Source organism: Brachionichthys hirsutus, chromosome 6 (assembly GCF_040956055.1).
Source record: "Brachionichthys hirsutus isolate HB-005 chromosome 6, CSIRO-AGI_Bhir_v1, whole genome shotgun sequence".
Taxonomy (NCBI): domain Eukaryota; kingdom Metazoa; phylum Chordata; class Actinopteri; order Lophiiformes; family Brachionichthyidae; genus Brachionichthys; species Brachionichthys hirsutus.
In genome coordinates, this window is record NC_090902.1 from 13501665 (window position 1) to 13514695 (window position 13031).

The 13031-nt window shown below is 41.2% G+C and overlaps 1 protein-coding gene across 1 annotated transcript in view; it reads right to left on the reverse strand.

Annotated features, from left to right (window-relative positions):
- The window catches only part of LOC137895093 (gamma-aminobutyric acid receptor subunit alpha-2), a 30278-nt gene extending 17890 nt beyond the window's left edge, over positions 1-12388 (reverse strand). Inside the window, exons 1-3 of the mRNA XM_068740579.1 lie at positions 12321-12388; positions 9823-9938; positions 1296-1363 (exon numbers count right to left, since the gene is read on the reverse strand). Coding sequence (XP_068596680.1) covers positions 1296-1363; positions 9823-9938; positions 12321-12388 — 252 coding nt within the window. The remainder of the gene's footprint in view (positions 1-1295; positions 1364-9822; positions 9939-12320) is intronic.
- Between the last annotated feature and the right edge of the window lie 643 nt (positions 12389-13031).

Here is a 13031-nt window from a genome sequence, read left to right on the forward strand (position 1 = left end):
TATTTTGGTTTGCTTATAGGATTTTTAAAATACGTATATATATATTGTGGGATCTGTTTCTTTTCTTTTTATAGTCCTAATCTCATAGGAACGATATTAGCCCCCCCCCCCCCCCCACCCCGATTTACATATCTTTCAGAGGCCACTGCATTGAACTCCAGCATCATAACGATCAAATCAATAGTTCAATCACTTGGAAAAATGGTCTTCAACAATAGATGCTGGTGATGTGATGTGAAGGTGGGCTCCAGAATGCTAAACAGGGAAGCCCAGGGTAAACAAAGGAGTGACTGGAATAACAAGAGGACCTTCAATAATTTAGAAGATGAACATTGTCAGATGAAAGGACACCGTGCTGCAATGTGAAAAATGCCTCCCACTTCATTTGTATAGAGAGATTATGAATGGTGAAGAAATTACAATGGAAGTAGCATAAAGCAAAAAAGCACATTTCCATCTTTACATCTGCATACCTGTCAACCAGTACGTTTTTGCCGTACAAAGTACGGTTTTTATGCATTTTAAGACGTGTACGGCAAATCTGTACGGAAAAACGCAAATTTGAAAATTATGAGTACTGTAGCGTCTGTCAAACGCTGAAATAAGGACGAGATGGGTCTCAGAACAAGCTTTTATTAATCAGTCACTGTCGGACGTAACCCCGCCGCTAACAGAACAGATATCCTCTCACGCCCCCCCCCTCGGGACCATGCTCACAACACCACCCCTTCTCCCTGGATGCCTTCACTGACTCCCTGCAGAGTAGGAATTACGAATACGAACACGAATACGAACTGTTACAGTACCATCCGGTACGCACCGAATATCAAGAAACGTGAAAAACCTGTTTCCCAATCACAAGGCTGCAAAGGTTTGTATTTTTCTGTCCCTGTTTGAAATTTAAATTACAAGCATCATTGATCGATATTTAAGTTCGGTTTACAAAAATAAAAATGCTAACGATTTTTTTTCCCGAAATATCTCTTCTTATTTAAAAATTTAAATTACAAGCATTATTAATGGATATTTTAGTTTAGTTAAAATATCAAATGTTAAACTGTATCCTAATTAATAATGTCCAACTATGTACATAAATAAACGCATTTGAAAAAATAAAATATGGCATAAGATTATTTTGTATTTTGTAAGGAAAAATTCAATGGTTTGTAAGGCCATGGAGCCTTGGAGGTTGACAGGTGTGCATCTGAGTGGGTGAGGGGTGGGGGGGGGGGTGAAATGCTGGATGTTGGTGAGTAATTAACCATACTAAATAGATGTCAATGATCTGCTCTCACCATGTCTGTGTCTGAGACTGGTCCAAAGCTGGTGACGTAGATGTTTGTCTTCACCTCGGTTATCCTGTCTGGAGGAGACACAACAATTAGAAGCATCAAAACACCAACTGGGTCAACACAGAGTCAAAGTGCAGAATGAAGGAGCTAAGCGGCGGGAGGGCACATTGGTTTCTTCTGACCTCTCTCAAAAAGGTGCAGATGGAACTGATATTGCATTCTGTGTGTTAAAAAAAAGATTTATTGAGAAAACATACAGTATTTATGACATCACTTAATTCCTTGTCCAGCCTTTCAAAGTAGGGGAAATTGAATCTGTTCCTCTGAATAAAAGAAATGCATTTATTTGTGTTATATTGAGCTTATTTCCAAACAATGCAAGCTGCACACGACGACATCCCTTTCCTGTGTGCCATATTCTCATATGATCTATTGATCATATTCATAAGACTTCCATTTTTCTGCTGACGTCTCCTCACTCTTGTGGTGGAAAGCTTTCTATGTTTCAGGATTTTTTCCATTTCATATCCTCTTAATTAACTGAAGACAAATTCAATCGTGACTGTTCTCCTTTTGTGGCCAGTATAAAAACGTCTATAGCGAACCAGTATGACATTTAAAAGTAGTATCTCTGTGTGCAAACACCATCATCTGGCCATTCCTCAATGTTAAATCATGTTTTTACAGCATATCAGTTACCAGCCAATAGCAGCTAAAGTTCCTCGCTGTCCCCTTGTTACAAAATACATTCAAAATATCTGAACAATACAGATTTAACTACTGCTCTAAGTGAAAACACTGGATTTAATGAAACATTAGTTGTTGTTGTTTATCAATTCAGATTTTGTACTACTTTGCCAGACGTCTTTCTATGTAGTTACATGTGAGCCAATTCACAGCAACAGAAAGATTACATTAGCGAGCCACAGAGCAAAGAGTGCTACGATTCTAAGCGTGGAAAACTTGCCCTAAATGCTCACACTGATGTGACAGATCAGGAAAAGCGAAGCCTCGCATGGCTCCGATTCATTCGATGACGCGCGAGTGCATCAGGTCCATTTGCTTTCTCCACACTCTTGTCTCTTTCAATAATTACTCGAGCCCGATCTCGTGCTCGTCCGTGTTCCACTCGAGACTGCAAACAACACCTCGCACGGAATCCAAGGAGATCGTTGCTCCTCAGCAAAAGCGCGCTCATGCATTTCCCGCTCCTCTAACAAGTCATATTATGAAAACGCCTGCCTACTTATGTAATGTTAAATCACGAGGAAGCGTCAGGCTGCTGGGTGATAGTTGCAATCCGTTTACCAAGACAAGATGGCCAGGTTCATTTATTGATGTAAGGCAGGCCTTTGTGTGTGTGTGAATCGTTGATCAGGGTTTTGCCACGGCTCTCAGAAGTCTCCATCAGCTTGAAGAGAAACTCTGTAAAGAGCGTGTTTGACCCGAAGACAACCACACGGCGTCTTCCTGTCAAAAGATCCGGTGTTGTGGCTCCTCCTTTAAACAGTCAATTTACAATAAGACGGTAACATTTATATTAGCTAATGTATATTTACACAGAATTTGAGATGTATTTTATTCAATTATTGATATCAGTAATTCCTTTTTCATCAGTAGCATACAACAATAAGAGCTATTTACCGCCGCCAAGGTTATGTTTTTGCCTGTGTCTGTCTGTCTGTCTCAACACATAGCCACTCAGCCAGGCTACTATGTGCTAACAAAAGTGAGAAAATAATTATATCACAATAACAAACGCCACAAGAATAATCAATAAAAAAAGAGGACTGTTGAAAAGCAAATCCAGCCTCCGATGACAGCTCCAGATCATTCTGCAGCGAAATATAGAAGCAGATCTATCCCTGTTTGTAGGATGATGCATCCTCGCAGTGGCGCACCTAGAAAAGCACAGCCCTGGGGAGCCAAATACATGTTTACTACTTTAAAATATCCACAGTGCATTTAATGCCCGAGGAGGCAAGGAAACTTATTTATAGAAACAAGGACAATACTTGAAGTTCATTTATTCAGCAAGAACAGTCACAAACATGTGCTTTATGCTATGATCTGAATGCCTGCGGTGCAGATGGGCTCGCTGAACCGCGTTTCACGGGCCAGACGAAACCCGCCTCCCTGTGAGGGGACAGAGTGTCCCGCTGTGAAACTTCCCAAATGTCAACGGAACTCTTGCCAGTTTGGCAGACAAAGCGCGTCGGCCAATATGATTCTTCTATTGATTAGTGTCATAGGCTTTAGTAGCAGCACTCAAATGATCCATGTTTAGAGCTGCTGGTCGGTCCAACGCAACAGTGATGAGACAAACTCCATTACAGCTTTATAATTGAATGGCTTTAAAAGCTGTTGTCTCACACTGTTTCACTGTCCATCCATCGTCCATCCATCATCTTCCACCACTTATACGAGGCCAGATTGCAGGGGCCACACAGAGACAGGCAACCCCTCACGCACCTAAGGATAATTTGGTGTAACAGATACACCTAAATTGCAAGTTTCTGGAGGTGGAAGTAAACCGGAGAAAACCCAAGCGGACACGGGGAGGACATACAAACTCCGCAGAGAATGGATTCAAAAGCGGTACCTTCTCGTTGTGAGGCAACAGCACTAACCACTACGCCACCATACCGTCCCCACTTCCTCTCAGTGCACCAAAATCCTCACTAAGAGAATCAACCAGTTCAACCTGAATTCGACCAAAGCATGTCATTACATCGCTCACAGCAACAGAAATATTCAGCAATGCACATTTCATTACTAAAGGAAATATAATGAAATATATCTTACATGTAGATTTTCCTACATTCTAGGACTTCCCGTTCTTTTAAAGCTGCAACTCGATGGTTTTCTGGTCCCTTTTATAAAAACCCAGGCGTCATCAAGCAACATTATCATTCATTTGGAGTCGTGATTCAGACCACTCGACAAATGTCAGCCAATATTCACTCGCATTTCTGCTATGTTTTTATGAAAAACAGGATGAAACGAGCAGCGAGACGGAACTAAAATGAGGAGGTGCCGTCTGTAAATACAAAGCAATGAGTTGGATGATGGTAAAAACACCCCATAGGACCACAGAGTGGGGTAGATAATAACCTGGGGGTATGCTACTTTACCCAACATGCCATATCACATATATAGTAGCATTTAACCTTCAATCAAGGTCCATTTATGGAATATTTTTACAGCAGACAGACAGACAAAAACACGAACAGCATAACATTGAACCCAAGTGGCCACAAGAACTACACCCTTAAATTAAAGCTATCGAAAGGGAAGAGGACACAACCGAAATAAAATAATAATCAACAAAGAATAGCACAATTAAAAGACCAAATATTAATAACAATGTTAAATAAACAACTACATAAATTAATGAATACAAGGACAGGAAGTTATGAGGCCACATTCTAGTAATGTTTGTTTAATATGTATTTTTTGTTTGTATGATTTGTTATTATCTGTAAAAGCACTTTGCAAATTTTATTTCTAAAAAAGTGCTATATAAATAAAGTTTATTATTATTATTATTATTATTATTATTATTATTCTACCAATAAGAAAGCCTGTCACATTGTATAAAATCTTATGTTTCTTGTTTAAACTGCTGCATAATCTGTTTAATCCAAAGAGAATCAGTCGGAGGAAATGGGTCTTTCCAAGTGAAGAAAATGAGTCACGTGGCCCAAAAGGCCAGCATGTTGTATTTATTGTGGTATAAAATAAATTGATGTAAAATGCATACCTCGTGCTGTAAACCCAGAAAAAGGTCCATCAGCTCCTCTAGTATTTGAGCGAGAGCCTAGGGAAAATTTTCCGACAAGATCATGTAGTCATTTCCAAAAATGTCTGTACTTCATGGCTTATCCTGCGTCGGGTGAAAGAAACGTCATTGACAAATGGATATTTTTTTTGCCAAAGTGTATTTTTAATTAGTTAATTTCATTTCAGATCTAAAGTGGACAAATTGTAAAGACTGAGGCGGTTGTAAATTCTCCCTCTGATCAACTGTTAGTCTTTCTGTAACGTCAGGATAGAGTTTGTAGACTGTGATGCCATAAAGCTTGGCGTCTAAAAAAATTGGCATCTAAGGATATCAAGTCTATTGACAGATGGGTGCTAACCAGGCGGTTAGTAACCGGGAGGTTAAGGATGATGAATACTGCTTTTAATTTGTCTTCTCCCATCAAAAGCAAACAAAAATACATTTTCTGCATTGAACTAAATAAAGTGGAACCTCGGTTCTCGAACATAATTTGTTCCGTAATGCTATTCAAAAACCGATTTGTTTGAAAACTGAAACTACACTTCCCATAAGAAATAATGGAAACTAGATTAATCCGTTCCTACGCACCAGATAAATGTCCATTTACATGCCTACAGTTATATTGATATGTAACTACGTGTATCTAGTCAACAGATAACACATACAAGTGTACAAAAATAGTACAAAAAACAGCATAATGTATTATTTAGTATGTACAAACCGTTTTGGCTGCGGTGTCGGGAGGTGAAGGGACAGACGGAAGGGGGAGGGGTTATTCCTTTGAAAGGGAGGCCGCCTACATAAAATGACCGGGTAACTGTCCTAGGTTTTATTTCCTTCTCTTTCTCTTTAGCTTAGCTTTCTTTAAGAAAAGTCGAAAGCGTTATTTATCCATGCCGTAGTGTGCAGCAAGATCCCAGACGCGTTGTCACAACTTTCCTCTTTCCTTTGCCGGGCGTCTTCCTGCTGCCTTTGTTCAGATCCACGACTAAGAGCTTAAAAGAATAAGTCCGACAAAACACGCACACAAAAAATAAAAATCTGCACACCGTCTTTCTGCTACGGCAGATCCGCTCAAACCGGTTCACTTCGACTCCACTCGAGCGTTCAAATTCCAAAAATCAGTTTGACGTCCGAGGCATTTTAAACTGCATTTTTATTTGTTGTTGTTTAAGAACCAAGTCGTTCCAGATTTCAGTAAAGGTGGCAGGAAAAAAGGTTGCTGCCTTTAAAAAAAAAAAAAAAACTTGGTATTACTTCACCTGAACTAGATGACTAGTATGAAGTCCACAGCAGGTACAGGATACAAATGGCTGTCATTGCAAATGAAATAGGTCTGATTAGCCATCAAATGTCTCTGCTTGCTTTGCATTTTCTATAAATAAACTCAGGAGAAAAACAGGGCTTAACACCGTGCAACATATTTAATAATAGTATTTAATATTTATAATAGGTTTTATTCTTCCTTGAATATTTCTAGTGGCCCGAAGAGACATGCGGGTTCACATTGAAAACCTCTGGCCGACATTCTTCTTATCCATCTTTACAATTTGATTACCAGCGGATGATGTAAAAGCCTTTCAACTCGCATCGCCTTCTGTAAGAAGACATAGCAGAGTCATGGGGAAAGATTTAAAGTTCAATATAGAACTGCACCATTTTGTGTATTCTGATGCAATCTATGGAATCAGTCCTGTAATCCTGGTTGAAACTGAGTCTGGGGGATTTTATTATGCTATGCTCATTACGCTACATTAAGCAAACACTCTTAGTTCAGTCATGACCCATAACTGTCGTAAACTGTAGCTCTCTACGGAGAGATTATTTTGGATTTATCACGTAGAAGAAGAGTAAAATACAGACACGTGATAAGACAAAAATAGATTTTGGTGATGTGTACTAATGTGTCTCATAAATGCAGTCTATATTTAGGATGCGGACTGATTTTAGGGAGACCCGCTACTTGAACCATGAAGACTGACTCTGGGAGTGACTCTACATCCCTGACTATAATTTATGTATGAATGAACACAGTTTTGTGCAGCTGTGTTGAGACTCTTTTGCAGCCATTATAAGGCAGGATCCATCGAAGCGTTAACATGTTTTCCCACAGATGCCACATACAAATCTAATGTGTCTAAAAAGTGGAAAATTCCATGTGAAGTGAATGTTCTGTCTTTCTGCTAGAGTGTGCACCGTGATGTAGGCCCTGTGCACATTGACGGCTAACGTGTGGCGTGTTGGGGCTTCGGTTTCCACCGCGTACCAAATACATGTTTAACTGTTTTATTCAATCTCTGGTTTTATCAGAGCAATCTCTAAATGCACAATCATTAATTAATGGAATTTATTGGTCAAAAACAATGTAGGTTTGATTCAACCCTAGGGTGCATCAAGCGTGAATGTGTGCAACAAGTTATTTATGGAAGCAGGTTGTGTAATGCGATCATTGAGCTCCTGAAAGTGAGATGAATATCAGTGCAGGAAGACGGCAAATGCTAATGCTTTTCCAATACATCAAATAAGCAGGCAGTGCTATAAGTGGGTCCAGTTGAACCGCCCAAGTGCTGCCAACCTAGAGAAGATCTGTCCCCATATGGCGGCTCTGAGGCTGGGCTGCTCGCCCCAGGAATTAGAATTTCAAATGGACCCAATCCTGAGGGAGGAGCTCAGCTTTGGGGTGAGAGGCCAGCTGGAAATGAGATTCCAAACACGTAGGAAAGCGGTGAGGATGGAGAGGGGAGCGCTGTATCCTGCTGGAGCCCCAGCAGAAGATGTGATTTCCATCAAAACAACAAAAAAGCCCTCTGCAGAAGGTGCATAGCAAAAGATGAAAGACAATTTCATTCTCACATGGCTTAAAATTTGTCAAACCTCTCAGAAGGTCAGGAAACTCACGTTTAAACATAAAAAAGTGATCATTATTGAGTATGTTATGTAAATAGGACATCTGGCAAAGGCGCACAATGTGGAAAGACGTTTCCGAACGTGTCACACAAGCTACCGTGCTAACTACCCAGGCGGCAGCGGACGAGCGGAGAAAGCCCGGGAGTTAAATGCAAGTTGGAGAAAACTGCAGTCTTTTGTCACGAAACCGGTGAAAAACTCCCAAAAGGCAACTGAATCCTCATTTAGAGCTGCACATTTCTTGATTCAGAAAAATGCATTTTTAGCGCAAGTTAGCGCAATTCCCAGACACTTGTATGAAATATCTGTGACAATCTTAGGTCAAAATAGCAAACAGACGCTGCAGGACAGCGTCCCTCTTTTCTGTCCCAATCAGAAACGCCTCTGAAAATGAAATGAAAATTCATAGCGGGCACATGTGCAGCTGCACGCTACCATGGTAACGGGTGGGGTGACTTTTTTAGCACACACTAAAACATTTTTGCAAATTTTCACCGGAACATTGCCACCAACAATAAACTTTTATCAGGTGTACCAAGGCCAGCACAGCAGGCCGGCCCGGCGCTCCAGCCTCCCCATAACCATAAGATCCCAAACGGCCACCACCAAAGCCATGCTCCTTGAACCGCCCCCCACCAACACCATCCCCAACCACCCAACGGCTGAACCTGCGTCACCATCTGACCCAGAGGACCAGCACTGGGGGAACGCAACCACGGGGGCACCAGCCCAGCCCGACACATATCCAGCCTCACGGGGGGGCAGATCAGTTAAACAAGATGGAGGAGGAGGGGCAAGTGTTGAACTATTGAATTGAATTCAAATTATTCATTCATTCTTTTTGTACTGCTCTTCTGCTCTCCGGGGGCACGGGAGTTGCATTTGGTTTAATTTGTATAGCGCCAGATCATAACAAAACGTTATCTAAAGGCACTTTCCAGGTAGAGCAGACAAAGGCCTGCTCTTATAGAACCCAACTTGTCCCACATGAACAAGCCCTTTAAAGATACAGGCAAAAAAAAACAATTTCCCTTTAACAGGCAGAAACCATGAACAGAACCATAGACTCATAGTGGGCTGCCATCTGCATTGAGGGGTTACACTAGCATGCACCAACTTCAAGTAGACGTAGCATGTTAGCAAGGAAGAAAATACAATCCCACCATTCAACGTAATTAGACAGAGAAGTGGCGAAGGTCCATACGTCATGTTCAAGCTTGTGTTCCCACCTTAAATGGCAAACATTAATCAGAGGCTACAGAGTAGATTTCATCTTAGAAAAGAGGAGCAATTAAAAACATTTTTCAAATCAGAGGACTTGTAGTGTCTTAATTAAACAATGTGAGCTGCTTCATCTTCTTCTGTGTTTTAAGGCTTGCTGTGAAGCTACAGAATATTTTGCAGAATTAGAACCTTTTGGCATGGAGGAGGGGGGCGGGCTAGTAGACAATGTTTGGGTTAACTGTTCTAAGTTTCAACAAATTACCATCAACATCACTTAAACCAAACTAACATTAAGACAATGCAGGAGAAGCAAACTGAAAACTGACCCGTTTTACTGCCGTTACTTTCCAGGAAGTGGAGCAAGCGTTTCATAACCTGAATGTTTTGTTCACAGAGTGTGTTTGTCAGTTTATTCTTCAGGGGATTGTTGCCAAAGGTTATGCGTACCACAAAAGTGGATGTTAAGTGAAGTATTCTCACTGCAAGTGACCCATTTAAAACAGAGACACATGCTCTTTCATAATAAATGGAACAAACACTTAGAACTTAGCGTTCTCTAAGAGGTACGTATATGGAATGATCGTTGTGTACGTCTAGTGCCAGCAGGTTTCCTACCTCCAAGGCCAGGCCGTAGACGGTTGTCATATCCGTCCAGCAGGCTGTCCAGGATCCGTGTGAACAGGGTGATGTTGGTTTTAAAGGCATCGGATTTGGCATCGCCGTTCACTGACCTAGTCAACGGAAACAGGGATGGGATTATATTATAAATGTTTAGACTCAAGATTCCGTTTTTCCTTCGGGGCCTTCTTTCTTTTTTTTCTTTTTTTAAATGGTCGTCATTAGCATTGCATTAGCATGTCATTAGCATGTGGCGGCCTTGATACATGCCCAGACAGACAAACACATCGTCCTACATGATTCTCAGCCACAAGTATGAACTAGTTCAAGGCACAACATTTGTCATTAATCTGATCTGGATTCCATTCCACAACTGAATATGCAAATGTAATCAGAGCTACACATTCACAGTAAATAAATCCAGATAGGGTCCTACATTAACGTGGGACATAATCGACGCTGTCGGCAGCCATGGTGCAGCAGACTCAGGTTGTGGCCTTATTCGGCTTTAAGGAGGGCGATAGTATACAATATTAATTATTTTCACTTCTGAGTATGTTTGGAAAACCTTCCTGTGGTTATCATTAGTGAAAAGGTTGGATTTATGTAGCCTATTTGCTGGTGTTACAACCTAATATGTCTTTATTGAGGGATGTGTTCTCCACTATACCAGCTCACACCCATATCAGAACAGGCAACACGCTCAGGCTGTTAGCACTGCATCAGAGCCAGCGTGAAGCACATCTTCATCAAGCCTCTGTTACAATGTCTGATTAAGAACAGGAGCATTTCAGAATAATCCATGCACCTTGGTTAATGCACACCTTTGCAGCTATTTATACATTTTTTTAAATTAGTTTTGCCAAAACATTATGTAAATGACACAGAATTGGGTTAAATTATATTTTATTATGCGTTTTCTTTTCATACTATTTACATTTTTATGTGTTCTCTGTTGTTTAGTAGTTACATATTAATATAACTATAGGCATGTAGATTGCCATTTATCTGGTGCGTAGGATCTTATTATTAATCTAGTCTCCATTATTTCTTATGGGAAATACAGTTTCGGTTTTTGAACAGTATTACGGAACAAATTATGTTCGAGAAACGAGCTTCCACTGTATTTAGTTAGACGCAGAAAAGGGATTTGATTTGCTTTTGATGGGAGAAGACAAATCAAAAGTAATATTCATCATCCTCAATCCGGTTACTAACTGCCCGGTCAGCACCCATCTGTGCTAGATATATATATATATTTCATATATATTTACATGTATGAAATGTAACATGAAAGTGGGATGCACTGCTGACTTCTCTGACTTCATGAAGCCAAAGGCATCGTAGCCATCGGAGACATAATTTTCCTAAATGTACCATCTCGTGTTCTCATTACAGACAGCGATTGGTTTGTAGGCGTTTCCATGTTCACAGACCTTCAGCTCCGGCTGTAAAGGTGTGAAGATCACGTGCTTGTGAGTGGCAACAAAGGGTTACACGTATCGTACATAAAATCTGAATCTGAGCACCGGTGTCTGTGGTTCTGCTTGGTAAGCAAACTGCCAACGCTATTATATAGTATGACTTGGGTACTGCAAAAATGTGTTTTAAAAACTTTCTCAACTGAGGCTTTATTTTGACAAAAAAGCATGGGTATCGCTGATAACACCAAGAATGGCCTCGTGCCAGTAAACCGTGGCAGTGACAGCTAGCATGCACGACACCAGGAACCTGGAACTGAAGCTGCTAAATGGAGCAGCACCAAAATTCAGGTGATTTTTTTCCCCACCTTGGCCTGTGATGAATCTAAGGCCTAAAGGATAGTATGGATGATGAGATTGACAATCTGGCTGTGCCATGTAAGTTTTCAGAATCCATGCATCAGTGGTGACATCGTGGAGCCTCAGGCCTTTATTGTTTTTGAAGAAAGCCTCTCATGTTTCTGACATTGGCCCCTTCTCGTGTGAGAACTAAAATGATCTAAACTGTTAATCTCAACATCAAAAGGACACATTTGTATACCTGAAGACCTCCTCTGATGTACATTTTACTGGGTGGCTGGTATTTGTTTAAAAAGATAAAAGGTGCAAAGCTAATTAGAAATAATCAGACATCAAATATAGAGCTTTTTCTTTTCTTTTCTTTTTACCACCAATTCACTCCTTGTCTGTTGCATTGCTCGGTGGAAAAATAAAAAAATATTTCCAACAAAATTGCATTTCAGCGTTGATTTTAGTTGCAGACATCAGATGGAATAACCGATCTGCAGACTTTGTGACACCACGGTAACCCTGCACGCCACAAGGCCTATAATGCATTGTTTAAGCCTCCAATATAAATTACACTTATATCTTCAGAGACAGTGTAACATTCCAGTTATAGACAATCACCAGCAAGCCCTCCAGGTATATCTTTTTCGGGCTCTCCTCCTGCGCATCGTGCGTCCACAGAGAAACACGACCCTCGGTCCTTCCCCAGAGACGCGCGTCTCTCACCTGATTCTCCAGAGAGCCGTGAGCGCCAGCATGCAGAGAAGTCCAGGAGCGCGCTCTCTGCTCCACATGGCTGCATCAACACCTACACACTGCAGGACAGCCTCTGTAACGAAGGCAGGCTTCGTTTAACCGGTAGAAACGCACGCCAGTGGCTTTAATGTGTGGACGACGCTGTCATTCTATTGTGCACCGCACACATAGGGGGGGGGGGGGGGGGTTCCTTTTGCTATACGCCATTAAAAAAAAAAAAAGCTGCAGAGACAGTAACTGACAGCAATTAGTATTCACTGACGCGTCCCACGCCTCCACTCGCTGATCCTCACTGTTACACCGATTAGGAGCAGCGGCCCTAAATTTAGACGATTGAATAATCATTTCATGCAGGAAACGATATTAATATTAATTAAATGTAAAATAGAGATGACCCCCCCTCCCTCCCTCCCTCTTGATATTCGACAGACTCCTGAGATTAAAGAGAATAATAAACGCTGCAGGTTTTTTTTTTTTTTTTTGGTCCAAGGAGGTAGAAACCACAACGCGCACTCTGTACCTGCCGCAGCTGGAATCGTGGAAGATGCAAGAAAGTTAAAGAGAAATCACCGCCGCTGTTCAGATGAGACTGAATGAGCGCATGAAGTCTATCACGAGAACAAAGATGATAGTCCCAGCCAGCGGCAGGAATGCAGCCGAAAGGCATTGGTTGTCATAGCG